Source organism: Vombatus ursinus, unplaced genomic scaffold (assembly GCF_900497805.2).
Source record: "Vombatus ursinus unplaced genomic scaffold, bare-nosed wombat genome assembly UNPS02007284.1, whole genome shotgun sequence".
NCBI lineage: Eukaryota > Metazoa > Chordata > Mammalia > Diprotodontia > Vombatidae > Vombatus > Vombatus ursinus.
In genome coordinates this window covers 22,807,428-22,834,035 of record NW_020947062.1, presented here as the reverse complement: position 1 = coordinate 22,834,035, position 26,608 = coordinate 22,807,428, and the positions used below count along the sequence as shown (strand labels likewise).

General features: G+C 36.7%; 1 protein-coding gene across 1 annotated transcript; it reads left to right on the top strand.

Annotated features, from left to right (window-relative positions):
- The first annotated feature begins 20,477 nt into the window (after window positions 1-20,477).
- IL9 (interleukin 9) lies at window positions 20,478-24,870 on the top strand. The gene is given in 5 exon segments (XM_027849140.1): window positions 20,478-20,723; window positions 20,814-20,849; window positions 20,945-20,977; window positions 21,515-21,646; window positions 24,760-24,870. Coding segments are annotated over 5 exon segments (558 nt in total).
- The last annotated feature ends 1,738 nt before the right edge of the window (window positions 24,871-26,608 follow it).

The window sequence follows — 26,608 nt, the reverse complement described above, 5'->3', positions numbered from 1 at the left end:
TTTGTTTTATCTTAGAAGCAATAGGGAGCTACTGACATTCATTGAATCAATGAATGACATGATCAGAATTGCTCGTTAGAAAAACCATTTAGAAAAACCAGTTGTGTGGAGGATGAATTGGAGAGGGGAGAAAGTTTTAGCAGTAAGACCCGTTCAGACAAGGGAAATACAGGGTGAAGGGGAGAGCCCACAAAATTAGCTTTGGGAATAGGATAGTACGAGAATAGTCTACTGAACTATTTGACTGTTTTAGTGTTTTTATGGGCTCCCACGAGTCCTTTATATTTTATCTACTTTTTATGGGAGTGAAATAAAGGCTGTCCTACGTACCTGATATCCTTATTGTAAATCAAATGCCTAGGTAGAAGTTGGGGACCCAGCTACCCACATGTGGAAGAACCCAGACATTAGTTATACCTAAGCTTTATTTTTGGGAGTTTTCCCCAAAACAAAATTCTGAGATATGGGCACAAGTCAAAGAGAAGAACCAATTCTTTTGGAACTAGCGCCACCCCCAATTAAACTGAGTCCATGTGATCCCAAGGGGCAAAGAGGGCTAGGGCAAGAGTTATGGCTATATTTTGTATTTACTTCCATCTGTGGGTGTGTTATTTCTTCCCAATAGAATATAAGCTCTTCAAAAACTGTTTTTAGTATTGTAGCATCTAAAACCATTTTTTAAAAATGCCATTTCCCTAAATAATTGAAGAAATTAGTTTCCATGTGCTATTGTTGGTGCCATTAAGATGGAAGATTCTGTAACAAATGATGTAATAGAAATTCTTGATATCTGTTCTCCATTATAATAGCAAGAACAAGTTCCATGAATCTGAGATGATAGGAATCATTTATGACAAATAAGAATGATACATTCTTTATATTTATTCTTATTTTCAAGCATTGGATGGTTTTTATTTTTAAGGGAATATGAGGAAATTCTGCTGTTTTGACAACACAATGGAGAGTAGAGTGACTCTAATGTTAGCTAGATCAAGATCAGTTCTTTTTTTAGTTTGTTAGCATGCACCATATCAACCTTTATAACCAGATTTTTAGTACAAATAGGATCTAGAATTATTGTGGAGAAAAATGTAACAATGTCAGGAAATAATATGGCTTTATAACTTAAATTTCATTTTAATTATGTAGCACCTCCCAAAAGATTATCTAGCATATTAATCATTCAACAAGAAGACATTTATCATCATATTGTTTTGAATAAAATAAGAGCTTGTTTAAATGAAGGAAATTTTTAAAACAATTTAATAACTTTTTATTGTAAACTGCAGTTAACACTTAAAAATAAGGCAACCAGTACAAACTACTATTAGAATTATATTTTCTTAGCTGAGAAATGATGATCATCTCACAGTTGACTCTAGAGTTTTAGGTTATAATTTTAAAAAAAACCTGTTATATAAATAAAATATATCAGTAAAATAAACAAAAGATTTTTAAAAGATACTTCAGGTAATGCTTCTGTAAGACAATTCTTTCTTGATCTTCCAAACTTCCCCGAACTCCTTAAAACAAGGGATTTGGGAATCATCTGCATAGATAGAGAAAGAAGAGGAAAGGGATCAGAATAGAGTCCTAGGGTGGGGACTCTGAAAGTACAGATGAAGGCAGTACCTGTCTAATATTGCTTCAGAGCAGCCTGTCAGACAGGAAAAAAGAGGACCACAACAAAGCAGGGAAGGGAAAGTATGCAGGAAGATTGGGGCAATCAACAGTGTCAAAAGCTACAGAGGCAAAAAAGAATTTAACAACTGTTCAAAGAAAGCACTAGGCCTTTATCTGGTATATTTCAGGAGAGGCCATGTGGTTTAACTGAAGGTACTTAATATTGGGAGCATTTAGAGACAAGGGGCTGGGACAGGAAAGGCAAGTCACTAGGACAGCAGTTAGCCCTCAAAAGGAAGAGATAGCTATCACCTCTAAAAACAAGGAAGGCAGAGAAAGGAAAAAATCAGGAATGTTACCAGAGTCTCAGCCATGATGATGTTGAAAACATGGAGGTCTGTGAAACCAGAGACTACCTCCTATACTTGGTACATCATTACACCAGGCTTTGGCTGCCATTCACCCTAGATTATATGAGTAAGACTCTAGAGTTCATCATCAATAATCCATGAATCAAAGAAGTTTGGGAATAGTGAAGCAGACTAGGAGTTTTAATATGGATGGGTGGCAGCTTGCAATCTAATTGTCTTCCCAGGTCTGATGTCACAGGCAAAGAGATGCCAATTAGTCAGAGTGCACAGGAAGAAATAGAAGTGACTAGCATGGAAGGCTCCAAGAATAGAATATTGTAGAAAAGGAAGGGAAATAAGACTTATGGATAAATTTGTAAATACAAGATAGAGAGCAGAGTGAGGTATAAAATGAATAATTTTGGTTACATTAAGTTAAAAATATTTTGTATGAATAAAACAAGTTTCTCAGATACATAAAGCACTTTGTAAATTTATAAGAGAATCATTCCCCAATTGATAAATATAATCAAAGGAAATCAACATGCAGTTTTTAGGTAAAGAAATCAAAATAATTTATAGTCATATGAAAAAATGCTCTAAATCATTATTGATCAGAGAAATGCAAATTAAAACAACATTGAGATATCATTTTACATCCATCAGATTGGCTAAAATAATTGAAGGGGAAAGAGACAAATGTTGGAGGGGATGTGGAAAAATTGGGACACTAATTCATGGTTGGTGAAATTGTGAACTGATCCAATCATTTTGGAGAGCAATCTGGAAGTATGTCCAAGGTGTCATTAAATTGCCTATATACCCTTTGACCCAGCAATACTACTACTAGGTCTATTTCCAAAGATGATTAGGGAAAAAGGAAAAAAGTCTATGTGTTCTAAAATATTTATAGCAGCTCTCTTTGTGGTAGCAAAGAACTGGAAATTGGGGTGATGCTTGTCAATTGGGGAATGGCTGAGCAAGTTGTGGTATATGATTGTGATGTACTGTGATATAAGAAATGATGAGCTGAAGATCTTAGGAAAACTGGAAGAGACTTGCACAAAATGATGAAGAGCAAAATGAACAGAACCAAGGGAACATCATAGGTAATAACAGCATATTGTTTTAAGAACAACTTTGAGTAATTAAGTCATTTTGACTATTATAAATACCCAAATTAACTACAAAGGACGTATGAAGGAAGAGGCTGTCTGCATCCAGAGAAAGAACTGATAAATAGATGTATAGAATGATTGTACACCTGTGTGTGTGTGTGTGTATTATATATATGTACATATCTGTTTTTGTGTCTAATGGTAGCCATCTCTAAGGTGAGGGGAGAGGAGGAAGAAGAAAAGAAATTTACATGATAACTCTTATATATTTTAAAAGAATAGCAAGTTATACATAATAGATTTGCAGCTTCATGTGCAATCATCTTTTTTATAACATGGTATGGAAATGCTTCTTTTATTCCATAAATTAAAATAAAATAAATATTTTTTTTTAAAAAAAGGAAAGGTAGCAGGAAGAAACATGAGGACTGCCTATAGCAGAGAACAAGACAACCTCCCCCCACAAACAGAGATCATATTTTCCTCTAGATACTCTTTCCTTTCAATGAGTTCAATACCAGCCTCATAGGCTCTCTCTCCTACTCAACTCCAACTCCACCCTGATTAGGAAACTTCAACATACATATTGATATTCCATCATATCCTAACTTCCTAATTCCTCAACTGACTCATTTTCTATGACCTACTCTTCCACTCCACCTTAGCTATACAAAGACATAATCGTACATTTGGTCAGTAATTGGCTCGCAGAATTTCTCTCCAACCCCATAATGCTTTCATATGTGTATATATATATTATATATTATATATAATATATGTTATATATGTATATATAATATATATGTATGGGGGCTTTCATATGTATATATATGTGTGTGTGTATATATATGTATATATATGTAGATATATATATATATCTACATATATATGTGTGTGTGTGTTTGTATCACAGAATTTCTCCCCAACCCCATAATGCTTTCATGCATGGGGTCTATCATATATATATATACATATATATATATACATATATATGTGTATATATATATGTATATGTATATATGTGTGTGTGTGTGTATGTATGTATGTATGTATGTATGTATATGTAGATGACCCTTCAAACATTTTAGCTTCCCAGTTCAGCATATGAAGCTAAGTGGTGACTGGAAGGATGGTAGTGCCCTCAACAGAAAAAAAAAATTGATTTGGAAGAGAAAAGGAAAAATATATGCTCTGTTTTTGACCTTGGGGTTGAGATGCTTCTAGGATATCCAGTCCAAAGTGAATGCAGCACCCAAGATCCATAACCTTTGATACCCTGTGAATCCTTAGCTTTTTATCATCCTCTGCCCTTCCACCATCACCCACCTTCTTCATTCATACTTCTGAACTTCTGAATCCCATTGGGAAAAGTAACACAATCATGCCAACTGGGTCAAATACACTCACCTGACCTTCCCATCTACTGAAGCTATTTCTTTGCCCTTTGGCTAACAAATTCTGAAAAAGAAAAATCTACCCTTATTCCTCTACTTCCTTACAACCCACTCATTTCTCCTGCTCTTATAACCTGGCTTATGACTTACACTGACTAAAACTGTCCTTTTTAAGGTTTCCATTCATCTTAATAGCCAAGTCCAGTAGCCTTTTCTCAGTCCTCATCCTCAACCTCTCTGCCACTTTTTAAATATCATTAATCACTACCTTCCTTTGGACACTCTCTCCTCCCTTGACTTCCATGATACTTTTCTCTTCTGGCTCACCTATTTATGAGACTAGTCCTCATTTTTCTTTGATGGATCATAATAGTCTCCTGTATCATCTCCCAGATGGCTCTTTCCTGGGTCCTTTTCTCTTCTCTTCCTATACTCTCTCCCTTGATAGTTTCAGTATATGACTCCCAAATCTATATTTAGTCATAATCACTCTCCTAAACTCCAGGCTTCTATTACCCCTTACCCATTGGATATCTCCTCTGTGATGTCCTGTAGACAGCTCAAATAGAGCTCATTATCTTTCCTCCCTAAACTTAACTTCCCCATCTCTATTAAGGGATACACTGTAATTCTCCCAGTTATATGTTTTCATAACTTTGAAGTCATGCTTTAATCAATCAACTAATAGCATTAATTACCTCTTATGCTCCAGATACTATGCTAGGCACTAGGGTTACAAAGACAACTCTTTCCTCTTGCTTATTCCCTATATAAAATAACTTACTAATGCTTGTTGACTCCTTATTTCACTCTACGCAGAAGCCATTCCAAACCTTCATTTCTGGAGCCATCCAGATCATTCCCTCTCCTTAGCCCTTTTCAGGTGAAGATTTTGAGCCATTAAACTTCAATAAATTTAATTATTATCTCTATGCAGACAACTCATGGATTTATACATTCACTCTCGACTTTTCATCTGAGCTCCAGTCCCACATCATCAAACGTTTATTAAACATTTCAAACAAGATATCCTAGTGACATCTCAAACTTAATATGTATATCCAAAATTTGACTTATTATTTTTTCCTCAAAATACCACTATTCAAACTTTTCTATTTTGATTGGAAGTAGTAGTATTCTTCTAGACTCCCAGGTTCATAATCTTGGTGTTATACTAAGTTCCTTACTCTCTCTCATCCCACATATTCAATCAACTATCAAACTTGCAATTTTTACCTCTACCACATCTGTCACATCCTGATTTTCCCTCCTTTTTCCCAGGGTCCATCAATGAGGCAACCTTTCTCCTAGCCAAAGCCAACTTCTCTACATATGACCTTGATCTTATCGTTGGTTTTCTCCAGCTGATTTCAACATTGAGCATCCCTCTGCTCTCTTGAATCTTTAGCCTGTTCCTACTTACTGTACCCTTCCTTATCTTCAAACATGCCCATACCTTTCACATCCTTAAAAACTCTCACTCTATCCTACCATCCCCTCAGTATATCATCCCATACATCTCCTCACTTACTCAGCAAACAGCCTAGAAAGAATTGTCTATGTTTCTCTTCTCACTTACTTCTTAACTTTTTGTAATCTAGTTTCCAATATCATCACTCAATTGAAATTTTATTTTCCTGAAATTTCAAAACTAGGACTCTTCTAACTTGCAAGTCTGATGATATTTTCTTAGTCCATATTCTTCTTCAATCAATCAATAGACATTTATTAAACACTTACTATGTGCCAGGCACATTTTGTGTTGTTGTTCATGGAATAGCCAGGAGAACAAAGTTACTGGATTGGCATTGGGGAGTAAGCTGTAAGAAGACTAAAATGGTAGGAGGGGGCTAGATTATGAAGGGCTTTGAATGCTAAACAGAGCATTTTGTATTTGATCCTGAAGGCAAAAGGGAGCCACTGGAATTTATTGAGTGTGATGGGGGCAGGGGGTGTAACATGACCAAACTTGCATTTTAGGGAAATCACTTTAGGGCTGCATGGAGGATGGACTGAAGTAGTGGAGAGATTTGAGGCAAAACCTGAGGCAAGCAGACCCACCAGTGGACTATTACAACAGTCCAGGCACAAGGTAATTAAGGTCTGAACTAAAAGAGTGGCAGTGTCAAAGGAGGGAAGGGGAGGGTATTTGAGAGAAGTTGCAAAGGTAGTTGCAAAGTTGATAGGCCTTAGCAAGAGCTTAGATATGTGGGGTGAGAGATGTTAAGGAGTCTGAGGCTGACTCCTAGGCTGTGAGTCTAAGGGATTAGAAAGATGGTGTTGCCTTCCACAGTATTTAGGGGAAAGATAATGAATTCGATTTTGGACTTACTGAATTTAAGATGCCTACTGGACATCCAGTTTGAGATGTCTGAAAAGCAGTTGGAGATGCAAGATTGAAGGTCAGTAGAGAATTTGGGGCATGATAGGTAGATTTGAGAATCATGAGCACAGAGTTGATTAAATCTATGAGAGTAGATGAGATCACCAAGCAAAGTAGTACGAGGGAAAAGAAAAGAGGACCCAAGACAAAACCTTGAAGGGCACCTGTGGTTAAAGGACATGATCTGGAAGCAGATTCAGCAAAGAAGACAAGGGAAGGAGTAGTCAGATAGGTAGGAAGAGAACCAGAGGAGAGTGGTGTCCCAAAAACAAAGAGAAAAGAAGATATTTTCTTGACCTATTTGATGCATTTGACACTATATACCGCTCTTTCCTCCTGTACACTTCCTCCTCTTCGTATTTCTGTGACACAACATTATCTCTTGTTCCTCCAACTACCAGTCTATTCCTCAAACTCCTCAGCTGTTTTATCATTTCTATCATACCTCCTATCAGTGGGTACTCCTCAAGGTTCGCTCTTGGGTCCAATTCTCTTCTCTTTTTAGACTATCCTCCTAAGTGACCTAATCAGCTCCCACAAGTTGAATTATCTCTATGCAGACAACTCATAGATCTATATACTCCATCTCAATTTCTCATCTGAGCTTCAGTCCCACATCATCAAACATTTGTTAAACATTTCAAACAAGATATCCTAGTGATATCTCAAACTTAATATGTATATTCAAAATTTAACTCATTATCTTTCCTCAAAATATCATTATTCAAACTTTTCTATTTTGATTGGAAGAAGTAGTATTCTTCCAGACTCTCAGGTTGATAATCTTGGTGTTATACTCAATTTTTTACCCTCTCATCCCACATAACCAATCAATTGTCAAGCTTACAATTTCTACCTCCACAACATCTGTCATATCCTCTCCCTTCTCTCTATTTATATGACAGTATGTTCAGGCCCCCATTACTTTGGTCTCCCTGACTCATCTACCCCAATTCCAATCCATCCTCTACACAACCACCAAAGGACTTTCCTAAATCACAGGTATGAACCCATCGCAATGCTCCTCAGTAAACTCCAATGGCTTTCTATTGGCACTAGGGAAAAATAATAAGACTCTAGCTTTTAAAATCCTTAAAAACTTGTCTCCAATTTCATTGTTAATTATTTCTTTTCTCTGTCTCTCTACCTCTCTCTGTGTGTGTCTCTCTCTGTGTCTCTCTCTGTCTCTGTCTCTCTCTGTCTCTTTCTCTCCCCCAGCTAAATTGACCTTTTCTCTGTTCCTTGCACTCTGCACTGACCATTCTCCATACCTGGAATACACTCCCTCCTCTGCATCATAGCCTCTCTCTCTTCTCTCAAGATACCACTCAAACATCTCAATCTACATGAAGCTTTTCTGGATACCTTCAAATGCTCATGACCTCCCTCCCCAACTTCCTTGTATTTAATTACTTTTTATTTAGTTGTATTTATTTTTTTTTTGTATTTCAAATTATTATAGTTAGACACCTGGTCTTGGGACCATGAAGTTCTAGTTTCAAGTCTTGCCTATGACACATACTGGCTGTGTGACACTGAACAAGTCACCAAACATCTCAGTGCCCCAGGAAATTTCTTTAGAGTATAAATTCCATGAAATATGCTAAGGCAAGCATTGATAGAGAGTATAGCATCACCTGGGAGCTTGATATGCTAATGTAATCATAGGTCCTATCCTTTTCCCTAGAGATGACTTTCAATGCATTTCATGAGACTTTTAGAAAGACATGGACAAGAATTTCACAAGATAATCAGTCTTGAAGGATTTTCAATCACCCCTGGCTAACAGACTAGTCATACCACTCAGATAATAGATACAAATATTTAAGAATTCAAATTTTTATGTGCCTTCATCTCTTGGCTGAAAGGTGTAGGTTGTGCATTGTATTGTTCATTGTTTGTTAATTATTTTAAAACAAAACAAAACAACATTTGACTCAGTAGGACAAAATATAGCTTTAAACACTCTCCTCCAAGAAAGAGTGTCTCAAGAATATTTTAGAATGATAAAATATTTCTTGTTAAATACAACCATTGTGAATTCAGTTCAAGGACACTCATTAATATCAAGAGGGACATAAATTAGGGAGATATACATTTGCCAGAGGTGTTTGCTTGAGGATGTCTGGCATGCTATCTTAACAGAAGAGGGATTTGTGTATGGTAAGGTGCTCCAGATGCTTCTACTAGCAGATGATATTGTGATGATTTTCTCTCAAGTTCCATAAATACCACAGGACCTCAAAAATATATGTGATTATTTTTAAAAGATCAATCCATACAAGAATAACTAAATGGATTTTTTAAAAATACCCCTTAGTCTGTAGATTGTGGTTATTCAGTCGTTTCAGTTGTGTCCAACTTCTTGTCACCCCATTTAGAGTTTTCTTGCCAAAGATATTGGAGTGATTTCCCATTTCCTTCTCCAGCTCATTTCACAGATGAGGAAACTGAAGCAAACGGGGTTAAGTGACTTGCCTAGGTCACACAGCTAGCAAGTGTCTGAGGTCAGATATGATCTCAGCAAGATGAGTCTTCCTGACTCCAGTCCCAGCAATCTATCCCCTGCTCCACCTAGCTGCTTGTTGTCTAGACTATGGCATGGAATTCAATGGATAATCCATTAAGTTAGTTCATCAGTACATATGTCTGGGATAGGAAGTGCAACCAAGTGATGAGTTGAATAAAAGGGAGAGAATGGTTTAGACAAGATTTGGAAAACTGCAAGGTACTTTTGAGTTGTTCCCTGGCAAAAAAAAAAAAATGTTCTCCCAAGTGATGCTATATGGTGGCAAATCTTTGATACTACAATGTCTAGAGAATCAAAGATGTTTGGGCTACCCAAAGGACAACTGAGAGTCACATGGTAGACACAAGTAGTCTGGAGCATATTTCCAATGATGATTTCCAAGTAGTGGTTTAAAATTGAGAAGCTGTATGATGGGAGGGAGCAGTTATGTACTAAGAGTGAGGAGTAATAGATGGTTCATTCACATATGGCATTCAAGATGGCAAAATGAAAAAAAAAAGACCTAAATAAAAGAAAGCCTCTACTACCCATGAGAAAAAAATCTCCATATATATCAGAATGTTTATAGCAGCACATTTTGTAAAGTAAAGAATTAGAAACAAAGTAGATACTAACTGATTGAGAAATTGCCAAATAAAATGTCGTACATGAAAGTAATGGAATATTATTGTGCTATAAGAAATTACAAATATGATGAATACAAAGAAACATGGAAGGATTTACATAAACTGATCCAGAGTTAAGTGAGCAGAGCCAAGAAAACAATATATACAATGATTGCAACAATGTAAATAGAAAGGACAACCAAAAACAATCAAAACTGAATGTCTCAAAATTATACAGAACAGACATGGCTCCAAAGAAGAGATCTGAGAAGATGCTTCTATCCTACCCTGAACAGATGTGGAGCTGTGTGTGGTATGTGACACATATTTTCAATTTTTTGAGATGTATTGATCAGTTTTGCTGATTTCTCCTCTTTTTCTTTTTAAAAATATTATTTGTTATATAGAATGGCTTTCTTGGAGGATGAGAGGAAGTGATTCTTGGGAGAAATTTTGGTGATTAAAATAAAACATAAGACATCAAAAAATTTATTTTAGAAGTAAAAAAGAAGATCTCCACTACATTGAATACATCACAGGGAATAACATGGACAAGAATCACACAAGTTGAGAAGGCACACAAGTTGAGATTGTGATCTGCACTGATGGAAGGAAATACCCATATTGTTGAGTTTACAGATCCATAATCCCTTACTTGATTATAAACTTGGTGAGGACAGGGTCTGGAACTTCTTTATATTTATCCCTCCAACAACGACCAACGCAATAATTTGCACATTGTAGATTGTTTGTTTTTTCTGTCTTTCTAACCCCATTGTTTTGCATGGTGCCTTGTATGTCTCAGATACCTAAATGTAGACACTTGAACTGAATTGGGTAAAAAATCCTGGAACCACCATGGACTCTAATAGGTAAGCTTTTATTTTATTTTGCTCTGATCCAGGCCTCCACCTCACTTCTAGGCCACCAAATCCAAACTTTGTCACATTATGGAAACATAATATTACCAATCCCTTGTTCTCCCATCAGAATGTAAGCTCCTTGAGGAAAGGGACTGTCTTGTTTGCTACTATATTTTGTTCTTAGTATTTAGAACAGTGTTATTTATTAAACATATGATAAGTGCTTAATAAATTCTCTATCTATTGATCTATCTCTCTACCTCTATTTATCTATCTAGATCAGTAGTATTTAATCTTGGTTCCATGAACTTTCTTAAAAATTTGATAACTATATTTCAGTATAAATAATTACCTTTGTAATCATGTGCATTTATTTTATGCATTTAAACATTATTCTGAGAAGTCCATGGTTTCACCAGGCACATACACACACACACACACACACACACACACACACACACACACACGCACACACACACACACATTAAGAGCTCTTGATCTATTTGCTTAATAAATGTTTGTTGAATTGTGGGATGGTGACCTGGCTCACCTAACTCAGACATCAGGTGGGAAGTGCAGACTTCCTGGGCCTAAAATAAGCCTTTAGCTTCTTTACCTAGAGTACATAGGCAGAAGCAATATTTTGATAACTTGAGCTGAGCAGACACCAGAACCTAAGGTGTGAGGAAAAACTACCTTTCCCAAAATATTCTGGGGACATTGTATCCCTGCAGGCTTGCTGGAAAACACTAGTCTAGAAAGACTTCCTTAATGTAAGTGTCAACAATAAAGTTGTTTTACTTGAGAACTCATTTACTGATTATTCACATAATATTTAAAATTTAACATAAAAGATAGAGTGGGTTTTCCTTGGGACTTCGTATTTTGGTTATTTTGATTTCTTAGAATAATAATTTTATTTTATTCTCAGAGAAATAACTTTCATTACTCAAACAAAACTGTCAAGTTTTTTTTTATCTTTAGAAATGGATCAGAATTGTCTTTTGTCACTCATGGTTTGTAAAATGTCTCATCTCATTCAGTGACTTGGTTATCATGTTAGATGCCAACTTCCTCTGGATGTTTAGACTTTGATAAGAGGTTTCCTCATAAATCCTTTTGGTATTTTAAAACCAATGAGTAATTTAGAAGCTTTACACATTTTCTCTGGAGGGACTATTTTGCATATTTACATTTACATTTTTAATTAAAATCCTAGAAGCTAAACCTCAAAAGTTTCTGTGGCTCAGTTTAGATAAGCATCTGCATTTTAAATGCTTTGCTGAACTTGGTATTCTTAATTTTCTACAACTCAGTGGGTGGGGAAGGTAGTGAAAAATTTCACATACTTTAGTCTTTAAATTATTTGGCATAGTGTCTAGAGAACTGGGCTTAGAGTAAGAAAGACCTGGGTTCCAACCCTGTGACCTATGAAGTTACTTAATCTCTCAGTGTCCCAGACCACTCTCTAAGACTCTAAATTTCAGAGCAGATATTGATCTGCATTGGTAGAAGGAGTTTTCTCATAGGAGTTCTCTATACCACTGAAACCACAATTCCAGTTTAAAAAGAAAAAAACAGCCCAAAACCCCAAACTGAATAACGAGAACACTGGTTACTGGTGATGGCCGTGCTAAATATCCTTTTTTATTCTCTTTCCCAATAATTTTCTATTTCTTTGTTGGACAATGTTAGATCAACAATTTACTGTATCTGTTAAGTAGTCCATTGTTCAATTTCAACAAATTCAATTAAAGAAATTTTTTAAAGTTCTGATTATGTGTGAGGTACTATGCTGAATATTATCAAAGTGATCTTCCTAAAGTCTGACCATGCCATCCCACCCTTCACTACTCAATAAGCCCCAGTGGCTCCCTATTACACCTAGGATCAAATACAAAATTCTGCTTGGCATTCAAAGCCCTTCACAAAATATAATCCCCTCCTACATTTCCAGTTTTCTTATACCATACTCCCTTCCATGTATCTGTGATCCAGTGAAACTCTCCTTAACATTCCTTTAATAAAACATTCTATCTCCCAATTCCAAGCATTTTCACTGGATGTCCCCCATGCCTGGAATGTTCTCCCTTTTCATCTCTTGGCTTCTAAGTCTCAGCTAAAAACCCACCTTCTAAAAGAAGTCTTTCCTAATTCTTAATTCTAGTGCCTTCTGTCTGTGGGTTAACTCTACGCTGTCTATATCTCGTTATCTTGTTCATACATAGTCCTTTGCATGTTGTCTCCACTATTAGATTGTGAGCTCCTTGAGGGCAGAGACTGTTTTTTACCTTTTATTGTGAGGTCCCATGTTGATTCAGTGAGGGCTGTTTGCCTACATATGCCAAGGGACTGTCTTTGTGTGCTTTGAAGGGAGGCAGAATAAACATCTCCAGTCCCTTATCCCCCAATTCTTCTCAAAGGGAGACTTTTATTCCTGTCAGGAGGAGAAGCAGGACAGAGTGAGAAGCTGCCACTCTATTCTCCTTAGAGAGAGAGGGTACAGGGCTAAAACTATGTTTACATACTTACTTAAATATGATTAGACTGAGATATGTGAACTTCAGGTTCAAGCTAACTTCTGATCGCTGTTTTAGTATGGGGATGGGAGTGGGGATAGAGAAGGAAGACTCCAAATATACACCTTCCCTCTTCTTTCCCACACTTTCCTTCAGAGCTTCCAAAACACTGAGCTATCTCTGGCAATACATGCATCAACTTCATCATCTCTGTGTCCATTCCTGGAAAGTATACTGCCAAGGTAAGTGAATTTATCCACAGTATTCAACATTTCTCCATTTTCTATAACTGGTGGTTCCATGGATAGATGGCATGGTGCTGGCTGATGAAGAACCTATGTTTTCTTGGAGTTAATTATTAGACCAAAATTAGCACAAGCAGCAGAGAATTGATCCACACTTTGTTGCATCTCAGCTTCAGAGGCTGCAGTGAGTACACAATCATCTGTGAACAAAAGAGTGTGAGAGAGAAGAGGTATTAGGCTGCCTACCAAACTGAAGGTCTACAGTGCAGTTGTACTGACTGCATTGTTGTATGCCTGTGAAACCTAGACAGTATACCAGAGATATACCAGAAGACAGAATCACTTCCATTTGAATTATTTTAGGAAGATTCTGAAGATCATCTGGCAAGATAAGATACCAGACATGGGTCCTTTCTCAAGCTGACCTTCCAAGCATGCAAACTCTACTACAGAGGGTGCAGCTCTGATGGCCTGGCCACATTGCTCAAATGCCAAACATACATTTGCCTAAAAGACCATTTTATGGAGAACTCACACAAGGCAAGTGCTCACACAGAAGTCAGAAGAAGCAATAGAAGGACACTCTCAAGGACTCTCTGAAGAACTTTGGAAATTGATTGTATGACATGGTAGACACTGGCACAGGACCACATAGCATGGCATGCCCACATCAAAAAAGATGCCATGCTCTCTGAGCAAAGTAGAATTGCTGTAGCTCAAAAGAAATGTGAAATGCGCTCATTTAGAGACATCTCCATTCCATTTGTTCATATCGACTATTTGTGGCCAACCTGTGGTAGAGTGTTCTGAGCTCATATGGGTCTGATCAGTACAATTGGACACTCTGTATCTTGATCCCAATATAGTGATGCCATTTAGGTCCTCTTTGAGAATGAAGGATGACAACCAATCCCTTCCCATCAAACACTAGTACCACAATGAACACATATAGCAATTAGCCAAGAAACCCATTTATCCAATTCAATAGTAAAACAAATCAGAGAAAGTATACATGTGAGAATATATATCAGACAACACAAAGTAAATAAGTTCTCCAGTTGGGATTGAGGTAACTCAACTCAACCAAGAGAGTTGAGCTTTCATCCAAGGGGAAGTTCCCTGACGTATTTAGTGTAGCAAATTGGGGATAGGGACATGATGGCAATTACCAGTTCCTCTCCTATCTTCCCAGAGTCTTTTCCTGCAGCAATCTTAAATAGGGTTGGCCTCCTCTATCATCTCTCTTTGAAGTTGCAAGCCAGAAGCATCCTAAGTGACTCCATATTTGAAAAGACCAAAAGAATCCCGAAGAAGGCTGGAGATCTCCCATTTTTTCTAACTCTGTCCTGGTCCTCATCCAGATGAAGGCAGCAAGGCCTTCATCTCTGTCAATGAGGAAAGAGTCACATACAAATGACTTTTGGGATAGGAGGTACACTCTGTTTATATCCTCAGTGCTTAGTATAGTGTATGGTACATAACAGGTGCTTAATAAATATTTAATGACTGACTGAAGGTACAAAGACCAAAATGAAATAAGCCCTATCTTCAGAAAGCTGACATTTTTCTGGGGGATACAACATGTGTACAACTGAGATAATACATTGCAGTACAAAGTAATTTGGAGAGGAAGAGAGTCTTAATAAGGTGGATCCAAAAAGGCCAATTTGTTCTTTCATGCCTGCTTTGTAATTCTTGATTCCATTGAGAGATTATATTGGTATTAGTATTTTTGTCCACAATGAAGATAAAAATAATTATAAAAATAATTTGATTCTCACAATATCCTGTAATTCAGATTATATATGTGTGTGTATTTATATATACACATTCATATATTCTCAATTTAGGAAAGCTGCCACATTAAGTTTCTTCTATAGCTTCTATGTCAGTTATTCAATAATTTTTGGCTTGGAATGAATGAATAAATGAGTATTATTATGGGGAAAACACTGTGCTAAGTGCTGAGGATATAAAAAGAAAAGTAAGACAATGTCTCTTTTCAAGAGGGGAAGAACATTCCTAGAAGAGGTTTCAGATGCAAGTAAATGGAAAGGCCTTAGTGGGCAGACATAGCAAATAGTTATCTTATTTTGTTATGGCAAAAAACCATAGATAAAATCATATCCATTTCTGATGTTGATCCATTTGATGGTGCCAAAAACTTTGGTGGGGAAGATTTTCAGTTCTTTAGGAGTTACCACAAAATTGTGAAGCTGAATCTCTACAGTGGTTGCTTCCCTATAATAACCAAGAATACTTCTAAGTATTCTAAATATGCCCCTAAATTCTCAAAACAAAATTCATTTTAATTGACTTCGAATAACATTTTAAAAAACCAAATATGTCTCATATCTGCCCAATAAAGTCCCCCTCTACTGTCTCATTCACATGTAGGTGATTTGGGTGTCTGAAGGTTGGACAATGGGGCAGCAGCTGTGTTTGGTACATTCAAATTGGAAGGGTTTTGAATGTGGTCCTATGAATGGGCTGTATTGTAAAGAGCTTTAAATGCCAACCAGAGGATTTTCTATTTGATCCTAAAGGTAATAGGGAGCCACTAGAGTTGAGTGTGTGTGTGTGTGTGTGTGTGATACAATCTGACCTAATTACCTTGACAGATATGTGGAAGATGGATTGGAGTATGGAGAGACTTGAGGCAGAGAGATCAATAAAAAGGCTATTGCAATAGTCTAGGCAGGAGGTTATGAGGGCCTGTATTAGTAGTAGTTGTGTAAGTGGAGAGAAGGAGATATATATGTGTGTGTATATATATATACATATATATATATACACACACACATACATACATACACATACATACACACATACATAGATGTCTTGATGACAGATATAATACATAGAAGGCAGTGAGAACAGGGGAGTTGAGGTTCTTATCAAGACTTGGATGACTAGGTGAAGGGTGGTTCTCTTGACAGTAACAGGGAAATCTAGAAAAGGAGAGAGTATGGGGAGGAAAGACAATGAGTTGTCTTTTGGATAGATTGAGTTTAAGACACATATGGGATATCCAGAATAGAGAACATAAATTTATAATAAACCCAGGTATCAATTATATCACTTCCCTCAGTGTCATGCAGCAGCACATGAATAAGAGTGGACATGGCAAATGATGGGTATAATTTAGGGCTGAAATTTGGAAAATAAGGAGCAATGATTTTTCTCTCATCTTTTTTCCTCTTTCTTGCCATTTTGTTGTGGTTGTTCAGTCATGTCCAACTCTTTAGGATTCCTTCTGGGGGTTTTCTTGGCAAAGATACCGGGGTGATTTAGCATTTCTTTCTCCAGGTCATTTTACAGATACGGAAACTGAGGCAAACAGGGTTAAGTGATTTGCCCAGGGTGACACAGCAAATAAGTGTCTGAGGTCAAATTTGAACTCAGGTGTTACTGATGCCAGGCCCAGCACTCTATTCACTAAGCCACCAAGCTGCCCTACCATTTGGAATAGCTATTGTAACAGACAAGACTTTTTGCCTCTTCTCTTTCCTTCCTCCAATCCATACCATATATCTCTGCAAGAATACTGGTTTGTAACAATACAGTTGGTTATAACACTCCTCTACTCAAAAACCTTCAGTTTCTGCCTATTTTTCTACAAATTAAAGTTTATATTTCTTAGATGGGCATTCAGGGCCTTCCGCAATATGGTATCACCCAATTGTAGAGTGGTGATTTTTTACGGGTAGTGATATAGAATAAAAAGTTGCTAATTTGATCTGCCCTCCTTTCCCTCTCCCCACCCTCCAAACTTGCTAACTGAAACCTCTTGAGTAGTTATTTGCATAATCCATGATTATTATTGGCATCATAGGAGTGAAGACTGGAAAGGAATTTTCTCATTCTCAGTTAAATATGGAACAAAAGAAACACAGTGGTAGCTCAAATACAATCAAAGAAGTTCAGAAATAGACTTAAAATGTTCAAGGGCTTTTCTAGCAAGCTGATTGGTTTCCATGCCTAAAGAACAGAAGATAGCTATAAACTTAGAATCAAAAAGATTCTTTCCCTATGGGGGAAAATGATGATTTTTATCTGAATAGCAGCAGAGAGCAATAGAGAGCAGCAATGGCTCCATGTAGTCTCCAAGAAAGACCAGTAGATATTAGCGTGATGCTATCACCAGAGGACATCAATAGCTCTACAGTGTTAGAACTCTGTAGGCTATGTATGGTGTATAGACATAGGTAACACATGTGGCCAAAGAAGACACATGGCCTAGGCAACTCACACCTCCGACACCCTAAAGTTGTCAGTGTTTTCTGGTTATTTTTTCACATTGCTTTCTACCATTCTCTGTTGGATGACTCCACTCTTCCTTTGAACTCCTTTCTATTCCAATGTAAATTACTACCTGGGACCTATAGTTCTTAAGAGGTCAAGGAGGAACCCCCTTTTCTGTCCTGTGTTCCTGCTAGAAACAGAATCACTACCCTGCTAACACTAGCTGTTTAGCTGTATGTCATATTAATTCTCTTGACAATCTCTATATTTCAGCCAAAATGTCCCTTAAACATGACTGAGCCCTCTTGACTCTATGTCTTTGTTCACTCATCCAAATGATTGGAATTTCCTAACCCTTCCTCTTTGCTGGATGTATTCCAATCTATTCTTTAAATCTCAACTCAAAACCTGCCTCATCTAGGAGGCCTTTTCTGATCCATAAAGTTGATTAATGGCCGTATCCTTCAGAAATCACATAGTACTTTGCCTTTGAACCCTCCAACTCACATAATACAGTATATTTACCTATTTATGTTGATGGTGTCGCTTCCATCCATCTCAACTTGATCAAAAACTTCTTGATGCTATTATCTTCCACAAGGACTCTTCAGACAACTGATACACATTAAATGTTTGTTCTATTTGCCCATTTTAAGCTATAATATTTTATGTCATCATTTCGTCTTAATTTTTGCATTCCTTGGTGTCTAATGCAATTCATTACATATAAAAGACAACTGATACATGATAAATTGAATTGAATAAGTACCTTTAAACATATTAATTTTTTATTGCACAAAGATAGTCAGCTCCTCATAAGCAGGAACTATCTTTCACCTTTCTTTGTATCCCTAGCACTTAACACAGTGCCTGGCACATGGTAAATACTTAATAAATGTTTATTTACTGACTGACTGATTACTACATTATGGAAGATTTATTCAGTGTTTAAAGTAGGGTTAGGGGGAAGATGAGGAAGTACATTTTTCAGCTGGAAAAATACAATGTATAGTGGATGACTGATCTACAATTCATCACTGTATTAATCAATAAGCATTAACTATGTACTAGGCATCACGCCGAGGTTTAGGGATACAAAGAATGGCAAAAACCACCAAAATGGATAATCTTGTCCTCTAAAAGCTTGCTTTCACTCTATAGGCAGAATCTAACATGTACAGAATTGGTTCAGTTATTAAATTATTAAATTATTGAATTGTATAAAGTTGCTTAAAATAATTTAAAAAACTAGAGAGAGAAGTAATAACTTGGGGCAGGGAAATAAGGAGAGGCTTTGTATAGGAAATGGTTTCTGAGCTGTGTTTTGAAGAAGGATTTCACAAAGTGGTATTGAGCAGGAAGTGCTTTCCAGAAATGAGGAATCACTTTTGCTAAGGCTCAGAGACAGAAAAAGGGAAAAATGAGCACCTTGATTTGATTGGGATGAAGAGTGCGTGAAGGTTAAGTGATATAAAATAAGACTAGAAAAGTCAGTGGTATTTTGATTGTAGGGTCTCTAAATAACCAGACTATCTGGAGGCAGACAATAGGGAGATATTCAAGGTATCATGACGTGGGCAGAGCTATATTTGAAGGCAATCAGTTTGGCTGCTGTGCAAAGGATTGACTGGGAAGTTGAGAGAGGAGGAAAGGTAACATTTTAGGGGGCTACTGTAAGAGTCCAAGGGAGAGGTTATGGAGATCTAAATTAAGGAGAGGCTATGAGGGAGGGAAAATGGGATGTATATGAGAGCTATTGTGGTGGTAGGATCAACAATGATTGGCAACTGATTGGATATGTGTGTTGAGGCAGAAAGAAGAGTCAAAAATGACTTCAAGGTTGTGGACTTGGATGAAAGGCAGCAAAATGCTTTTGGACTCTCAGCAAAAGGATAAGATCATACCTATGTCCATCCTAAGCCAATCATTGTATTTCATCTTTAAATGTATTTTGTACTGTCTAAAGCTATATCAACTCCATAAATACTAAGTAGTCTGACAAGATTCAAATTGTAGGTAGAGTACCTATTCAGAGTTGCTCTGGCAGCTTTTCCCAGCACAAGATCACTTGCAAATGGCTACTAAGCATTTTGGACAGGAGCAAAATGTGATCCAGTAATAAAAATTACTTCTGAGATTTATGAATGAAATATGTTGACTTCAACAGTAATTCTTAAGATAAAATCTAAAAAAGAGAAGTTACCCTATGACCTCACTCATCCTCTCCCCAACACCCCCATCCCTGTCCACAACCAGAAAAAAAAAATCTCATTATTAGAACCTAAGACTGAGTAACATTCTCAGTATAATGTAAAATAATGCTAAAAGGGAAAACACATATATAGCTTTTAGGAAAACACCAGCATTCTCACAATCAGAATCCTATCTCGAAAAAAAAAGCTAGAAGTATAAGATCTTTAACTATTCCCACTGCACTTTATAACTTAACCTTTTCAAATCATCTTTTCTGAGGACTGAAATTTCCTGGCACAAAATTGATTATACTTTGTTAAGTGACTCAATTGGATTTTTTTCTTAAAAAAAAAAGGTGGTCTAAACTTACATAGAAAAAGTGATGTTAATTTGATGTCAGGGGTTTTCCATGATCAAAAGGGAATTTATAGAAGACACAATTTAAAAGGAGAGCCTGCAGACTCAGTTACACATTGAAGAATCAAAGATGTTCTTCCACGGGCTTTACCTTTCCATCTTGCTTTTGTCAGTGAGTGGAACCTTGGCTCAAGTCCAGAACCAACCGAGGTTACATAGAATCTCAAGTCCAAATGGGAACTTCTGCTCAAGTCCAGAACCAACTGAGGTTACTCAGAATCTCATTGATCGTTTGGAGGTATGTTCAAGAGGGCTGGTGTTTTTCATGGTGAACAATTTGAAACTAAAAATAAGAATCTTTATTCAATATGATTTTTTTCCAATTTAGAAAGAGACTGCTGCAACATGCAATTGCACTGCCAATGTAAGTGAATGGGTCAGAATTTTTAAACCCCATTGATATTTTCTATTGTCAAGTATCACTTAACAGAATCTTATCTTTAAATATCTCTTTTGCAGGTGACTGATTGTTTATGTCTTCCCGTATCTTCTGTAAGTATGACTTCCTATCTCTTCTATAAGAAAAGAAAAGCACTGTATAGCCTACACTTACTTATTTTCAAATATTTATTTTTGAATTACATTCATCTAAAAATTTAATTGGACAATGTTAGTAAATAATTGTAATGATGATGATGATAACGATAGCTACAATTACCTGTCTTTTAATATCTTCAAAGCAATTTATAAAGATTATCACTTTGCTATGTTTCTTGTCAAAATTCAGAACTCATGAGATGAGCATAGTGAAAAAGTTTGGTACCAAAATTTTGTCCCTTTGGTTAAACAAGACCATATGATTAATATAATATACTGTAATGTAATGTAATATAATATAACATAACATAATATATGATATGATATAATAGAATATACTGTAATATAATATGATATCATATCATATGATGTGGTATGATGTCATGTGACGTGATATGATGTGACATGGAAGGACCTGACATGACATAACATAACATAACATAATATCATATAATATAATTTAATATAACAAACTACAATGTAATGTTTTAGCAGAACAACTGTAGCGCATCATGCTTTCAGTATGGGCTGACAAAGATGTCTGACACATTGAAACCAAATTATAGTCGAACCATCTTTAGAGTGCAGAGTTATGTCGAGCAGCTAAGACGCCGCAAATGTAAAGTAAGTTTCTTTCTTTCTTTCTTTCTTTTTTTTCTTCCTTTTATGAACGGTTGTTTGTGATTTTATCTGACTTTGAATGCCAGATAAATTTTTCTGGTCACAAGTAATGAAGCTGATTTTGGTGGCTTATTGTTGTCTAAAGAGGTCTAAGAATTCCAATATCTGAAAAGAACTCATGTTTATATGTTACTTTAAGATTTGCAAAGTACTCTCTAAACAGCAATCCTGTGAGTTAGGTAGTTTTGATAATATAACACCCATTGCATAGAGGAGAAAATGGAGGCTCTGAAAATGACTTGCCTAGGATCCCATAGCTAATAAGTGTCTGAGCAGAATTGGATGCTAGGACAAAATCCTGTGCTTAGAGCCAAGTCTCATTACATAATATTACTAGTGTGCCTCCAAAAACCATCAGAAGGCCAGGGCTTTAACCCTTGAAATGTGATCTTTCTTTTTATCTCTTAGCTTAGCCCAGTGTCTGTCATGTAATAAACACTTAATAAATGCTTATTGACTGCCTAGAAGTAGTATCTGTATCAAACAATCAATTAAATATTATCACAGTCCATGTAGCCAATTCCCCTCATTTGCCATAGGAAAATGGACCAATCCAGTGCCACTATAATTGTCACCTAAAGCTCAGAGAGTCTGGGCCCCAAAACAAACAAACAAATCATAATGCCAAATTATTCCCGAGGTGTGCAGTAATCAGTATTATCAATACTAATGCTAATCAGTATTACCAATAATCAATATTAGGTCGAGGGACAGAAGTTATAAATAACGAGAAGCAAACCAGCAGGCTTCTCAACTGCAGGAAAATCATAAGCAAGTGAAATTTTGATATAAAATAAAGAAAACTAGGTTTCTAGAATTACAGTCACTCACACAGACTCCCAGTTCTGTGGGTTTTACAAACATCCCCTACTTGGAAGGGTCAGCTACTGCTGGTGGTACTGAGAAAGCAAGGAAACTATTCTATTACAGTGATTCAGGGAAAGTTAAAAGTAATAAATCAGGTCTAAAGCCTGCAAATCTTGGATACAAATGTCAGCTTCCCCTAACTTTTAAAGAGAGTTACCAAGGGTATTCTAAAGGTCTGCCTCAGGAGGAATGTCTATTCTAGTTATTCCATTTTAGTTGTATTATAAACAAATGGCTTTCAGAAGCACCTTTCTTCTGAAGCATATTTCATACCAATTAGCAGATTCTCCCAATAGGAATCACTATTGGTATTACAATGCTTTAAATCTTATAAGTTGCTTTACATTCATGATCCAATCGGATCTTTCTGACAACTATATGAGCTAGGTACTATAGGCATATTCATCTCTACTTTTCAGATGAGAAACTCAGGCTCAGAATCATAGGATCACAGATTTAAAGCTGAAAGAGAACTCAGAGGTCATCTGATCCAATCTCTTCATTTTATAGATGAGAAGCTAAGGTCCAGGAACAATTCTATGACTTGCTTATGGCCCTGTGGCTAACAAGTGTCAAAGGCTAGTTATACACCCAATTCTTCCTAACTCAGTTGAGTACTGTCCCATATTGTACCACACTATGTCTACATAAGTAATTTTCTGGTCTTAAATTATATACGACGATAAGCATATTAGCTGTCACTGCTTTACCTGAGTGACTGCTGAGGGGAAGAGAGAAGAGAGGACACAGCATCCTTGATCTAACTTCTAGGGTAGTAAGTAGTGCAACCATGGCAGTGATCTTTCTAGAAGAGTGTAACAGGAAAGTGAGCACAAATGTATCAGAACAAACACAGTTTATTGCCTAAAGCTTTCTGTGTATGTGGGAAGAAGACACTGGAGGATTAGTCAGGGTACTTCCTGATCAGTTGCTTTGGAATAGTGGAAAACGAGCTGAATTTGGAGTCTGAGGACCTCAGTTCAAATTCTGGTTCTGCTACTTGCTTCCTTTGTGATGTGGACAAGTCACTTAATTTTTCTGGGCCCCAGTTTCCTCATCTGTAAAATGAAGGAGCTAGACCACATGCAGGAAAATACTAGAACCAACTCTTACTGGCTGGAGATCTTGCTGCCAGAGAACTGACTGTAAAATTATCAGTGTAAGCATTTACACCCCTGATGTCAGCAAAGGCTCCAAATCAGGGCTTTATTTATTGGTTTTTTGATTGTCTAGAATTAGGAAGGCGATGTTGAAAATGTTAATAATGCCAATTAAATTTAGAAGTATGTCCTGTGATATTTTTTCACCAGTTATTAAACATTTGCCAGCACATGCCGACCAGATAATAGCTAAGGTTCCGTCCAGTTCTAACATTAACCTTTTCTAGTGTCAGATAACAATGACATGTTCTCCCAGAGTTTTGCTTTGTTATAAAAATGTGACTGAGGCATGAGAGGCTAAAATGAGATCCTTAATGAATCTAAATGGGTATCCTAAAGGTTACTTAATGCTTCTTTTGATAAAACAAGGAATTGAGATAGTAAATGATTAGTTCTAGGACATTAGCCCTGGACAAAATTATTGAAGTGTGTGGTTTGTGTTTTGCACTGTTACATCCCTCTTTTCAATGACCATTCTCTTCTCCTTAGTCCCAAGTCTGGATGCCATTACAGGAGGTCCTTACTCTTAGAGGACTGTCAATTCATTCCTGTTGAAATGTTAACTTAAGGTGTTCACCTCCTATCAGAGGAATTTTGTTAAAGGACTCTGAAAGATGAGAACCATATAGGGAATGGATCTCCAATGGTATGATTCAGGGTGGACTTGGAATCAAGAGGACTTGGGTTCAGATTCTACCTCTGACACTTTCTAGGCTAAGTGACCAAGGACAGTTTGGTCTCTTGAGATTAGTTTTCCCATTTGTAAAGTGGGGCTAATAATACCTGTAGTACTTACCTTCCGTGATTGTTTTCAGGCTCAATGAAATATTGTATGTAAAGAACACTCAAAATTTTAAGGTTCTACATGTGTCAAATTATTATTGTTGTTATTCTTGTTGTTGCTGTTGTTGTTGTTATTACTATATCAAATTTCACCCAGTTCCTAAGCTAGTATGATTCTTACTGAGAAGTATAAACTGGCCATGATAGTTGCAGTCACTCTAAATTTGCTCCATTTTCTTTCTGCAGCCTTTTTCGTGTTATCAGCCATGCAATGAGACCTTCGCTGCCAACACAATGGAGTTTCTGAAGGCTCTCCAGGAAAACTTCCAGAAAGTACCTATTTCTAACAACTTATGAACAAGGAATTACTATTTATCATATTTATTATCTAAATAAATCATCCTACTGTAATTATTGCACTGAAATAATTAACATGAAAGTCCAAATGAGAATCTTGAGAAGTTTAAAGAAGCTTTGATAATTTGTTTGAAAGCTGTTCGTTCCATTTTGTAATAAAAAATACAAACAAAAAAAAGAATTTGAGTGAGTTAATCTAAGTGAGTACCTTCCATCACCCCCTTTCTTTTAAAAAAACTATTATTTATTTATTTTAACATTCTTTTCTTTTTAAATTTTTGAGTTCCAAAGTTTCTCCCTCCTTCCCACCACTCTCTCATCCATTGAGAAGGCAAGCAAAATGATATCAATTATGCATGTGAAATAATGAAAAAAAATTTCCATATTAGTCATTGACAAAGAAAAAGCAAAAAAAAAAAGCAAGAAAATTATACTTCAATTACACTCAAAGTTCATTCTCTCTAGATATGGATAGCATTGTCACACTCTTTCAAAGCAAAGAACAGAAATCAGCCCCACAGCATATTTTAGTGGATCTGATAGGAATTTCAGAATAACTAACATTTTTATTCCAAACAAATGGCTTGAAAATTTATAATCTAAGAGTGGGATTGAGAAGTACTTAGCTATGAAATTGGGCAAAAGAGCAAGCTTACTGCTTGCAGAGGGGTTTAGACCATGTATGTGTGAGGTGAGGGAAAGGAGTACTACACTATAGCCAAGCAGGTAGGGGATCTGTGTCCTGGAATGTATCTTTTTTGCCACAGTTTTTTTGTTAATCTGCCTAATGATTTCACTACCTAGGACAGTCAGTCAACAAGCATTTGTTAAGTGCTTACTATATTACAGGATGGTCAGCTAGATGGCACAGTGGATAGAGCGCCATGCTGGGAGTCAGGAATACCACAGTTCAAATTCTACCTCAAACACTTACTAGTTGTATGATCCTGGGCAAGGCACTTAATTTGTTTGCCTCAGTTTTCTCATCTTTAAAATGAGCTGGAGAAGGAAATGGCAAACTACTCCAGTATCTTTGCAAGAAAATCCCAAATGGGGTCACAAGGAGTTGGACACAACTGAATGACAAATATTTCAGGCACCATAATAAATGCAAGAGAAAGGAAAAAAAAGTGCCTGCCCTCAAGGAGATGACATTCTAATGTAAATAACTAAATTGGTGCAAGATGTGTGCAAATGATGAAGTAATCTAAAAGGGAAAGACAGCAGCAGCTGCTGGGATGGGGAAGGGCCTCCTATTGAAGGTAGGATTTGAGTTGAATCTTGCAGTCAGAGAAATTGAGTGACTGAGTGAGGGAACTGAACATTCCAGGCATGGAGGATATTCAGTGCCAAAGTACAGAGATGGGAAATAGAGTGTCTGGTTCAAGCAACACCAAAGAGGCCAGTGTAACTAGATGTTGAAGTATATAGACAAGAATAAGGTATATAAAGGCTGTAAAGATAAGAAAAGGCCAAATTGCAAAGAGCTTTTGATGCCAAAAGAGGGGGGGTTAATATATGATTTTAAAGGTGATAATGAGTTACTGGGAGGTGACATGGTCAGACCTTTGCTTTAGAAGACTAACGTTGACAGCTGTGTAGATGATGGATTGGATAGGAAAGAGACTTAACATAGGGAGACCAATTGGAAGGTGATTATAGTAGCCTAGGTAAGAGGAGACGAGGGTCTAAACTAGGTTTGTGGCTAAATGAATGGATGAGAGAGGATATTGTGGAC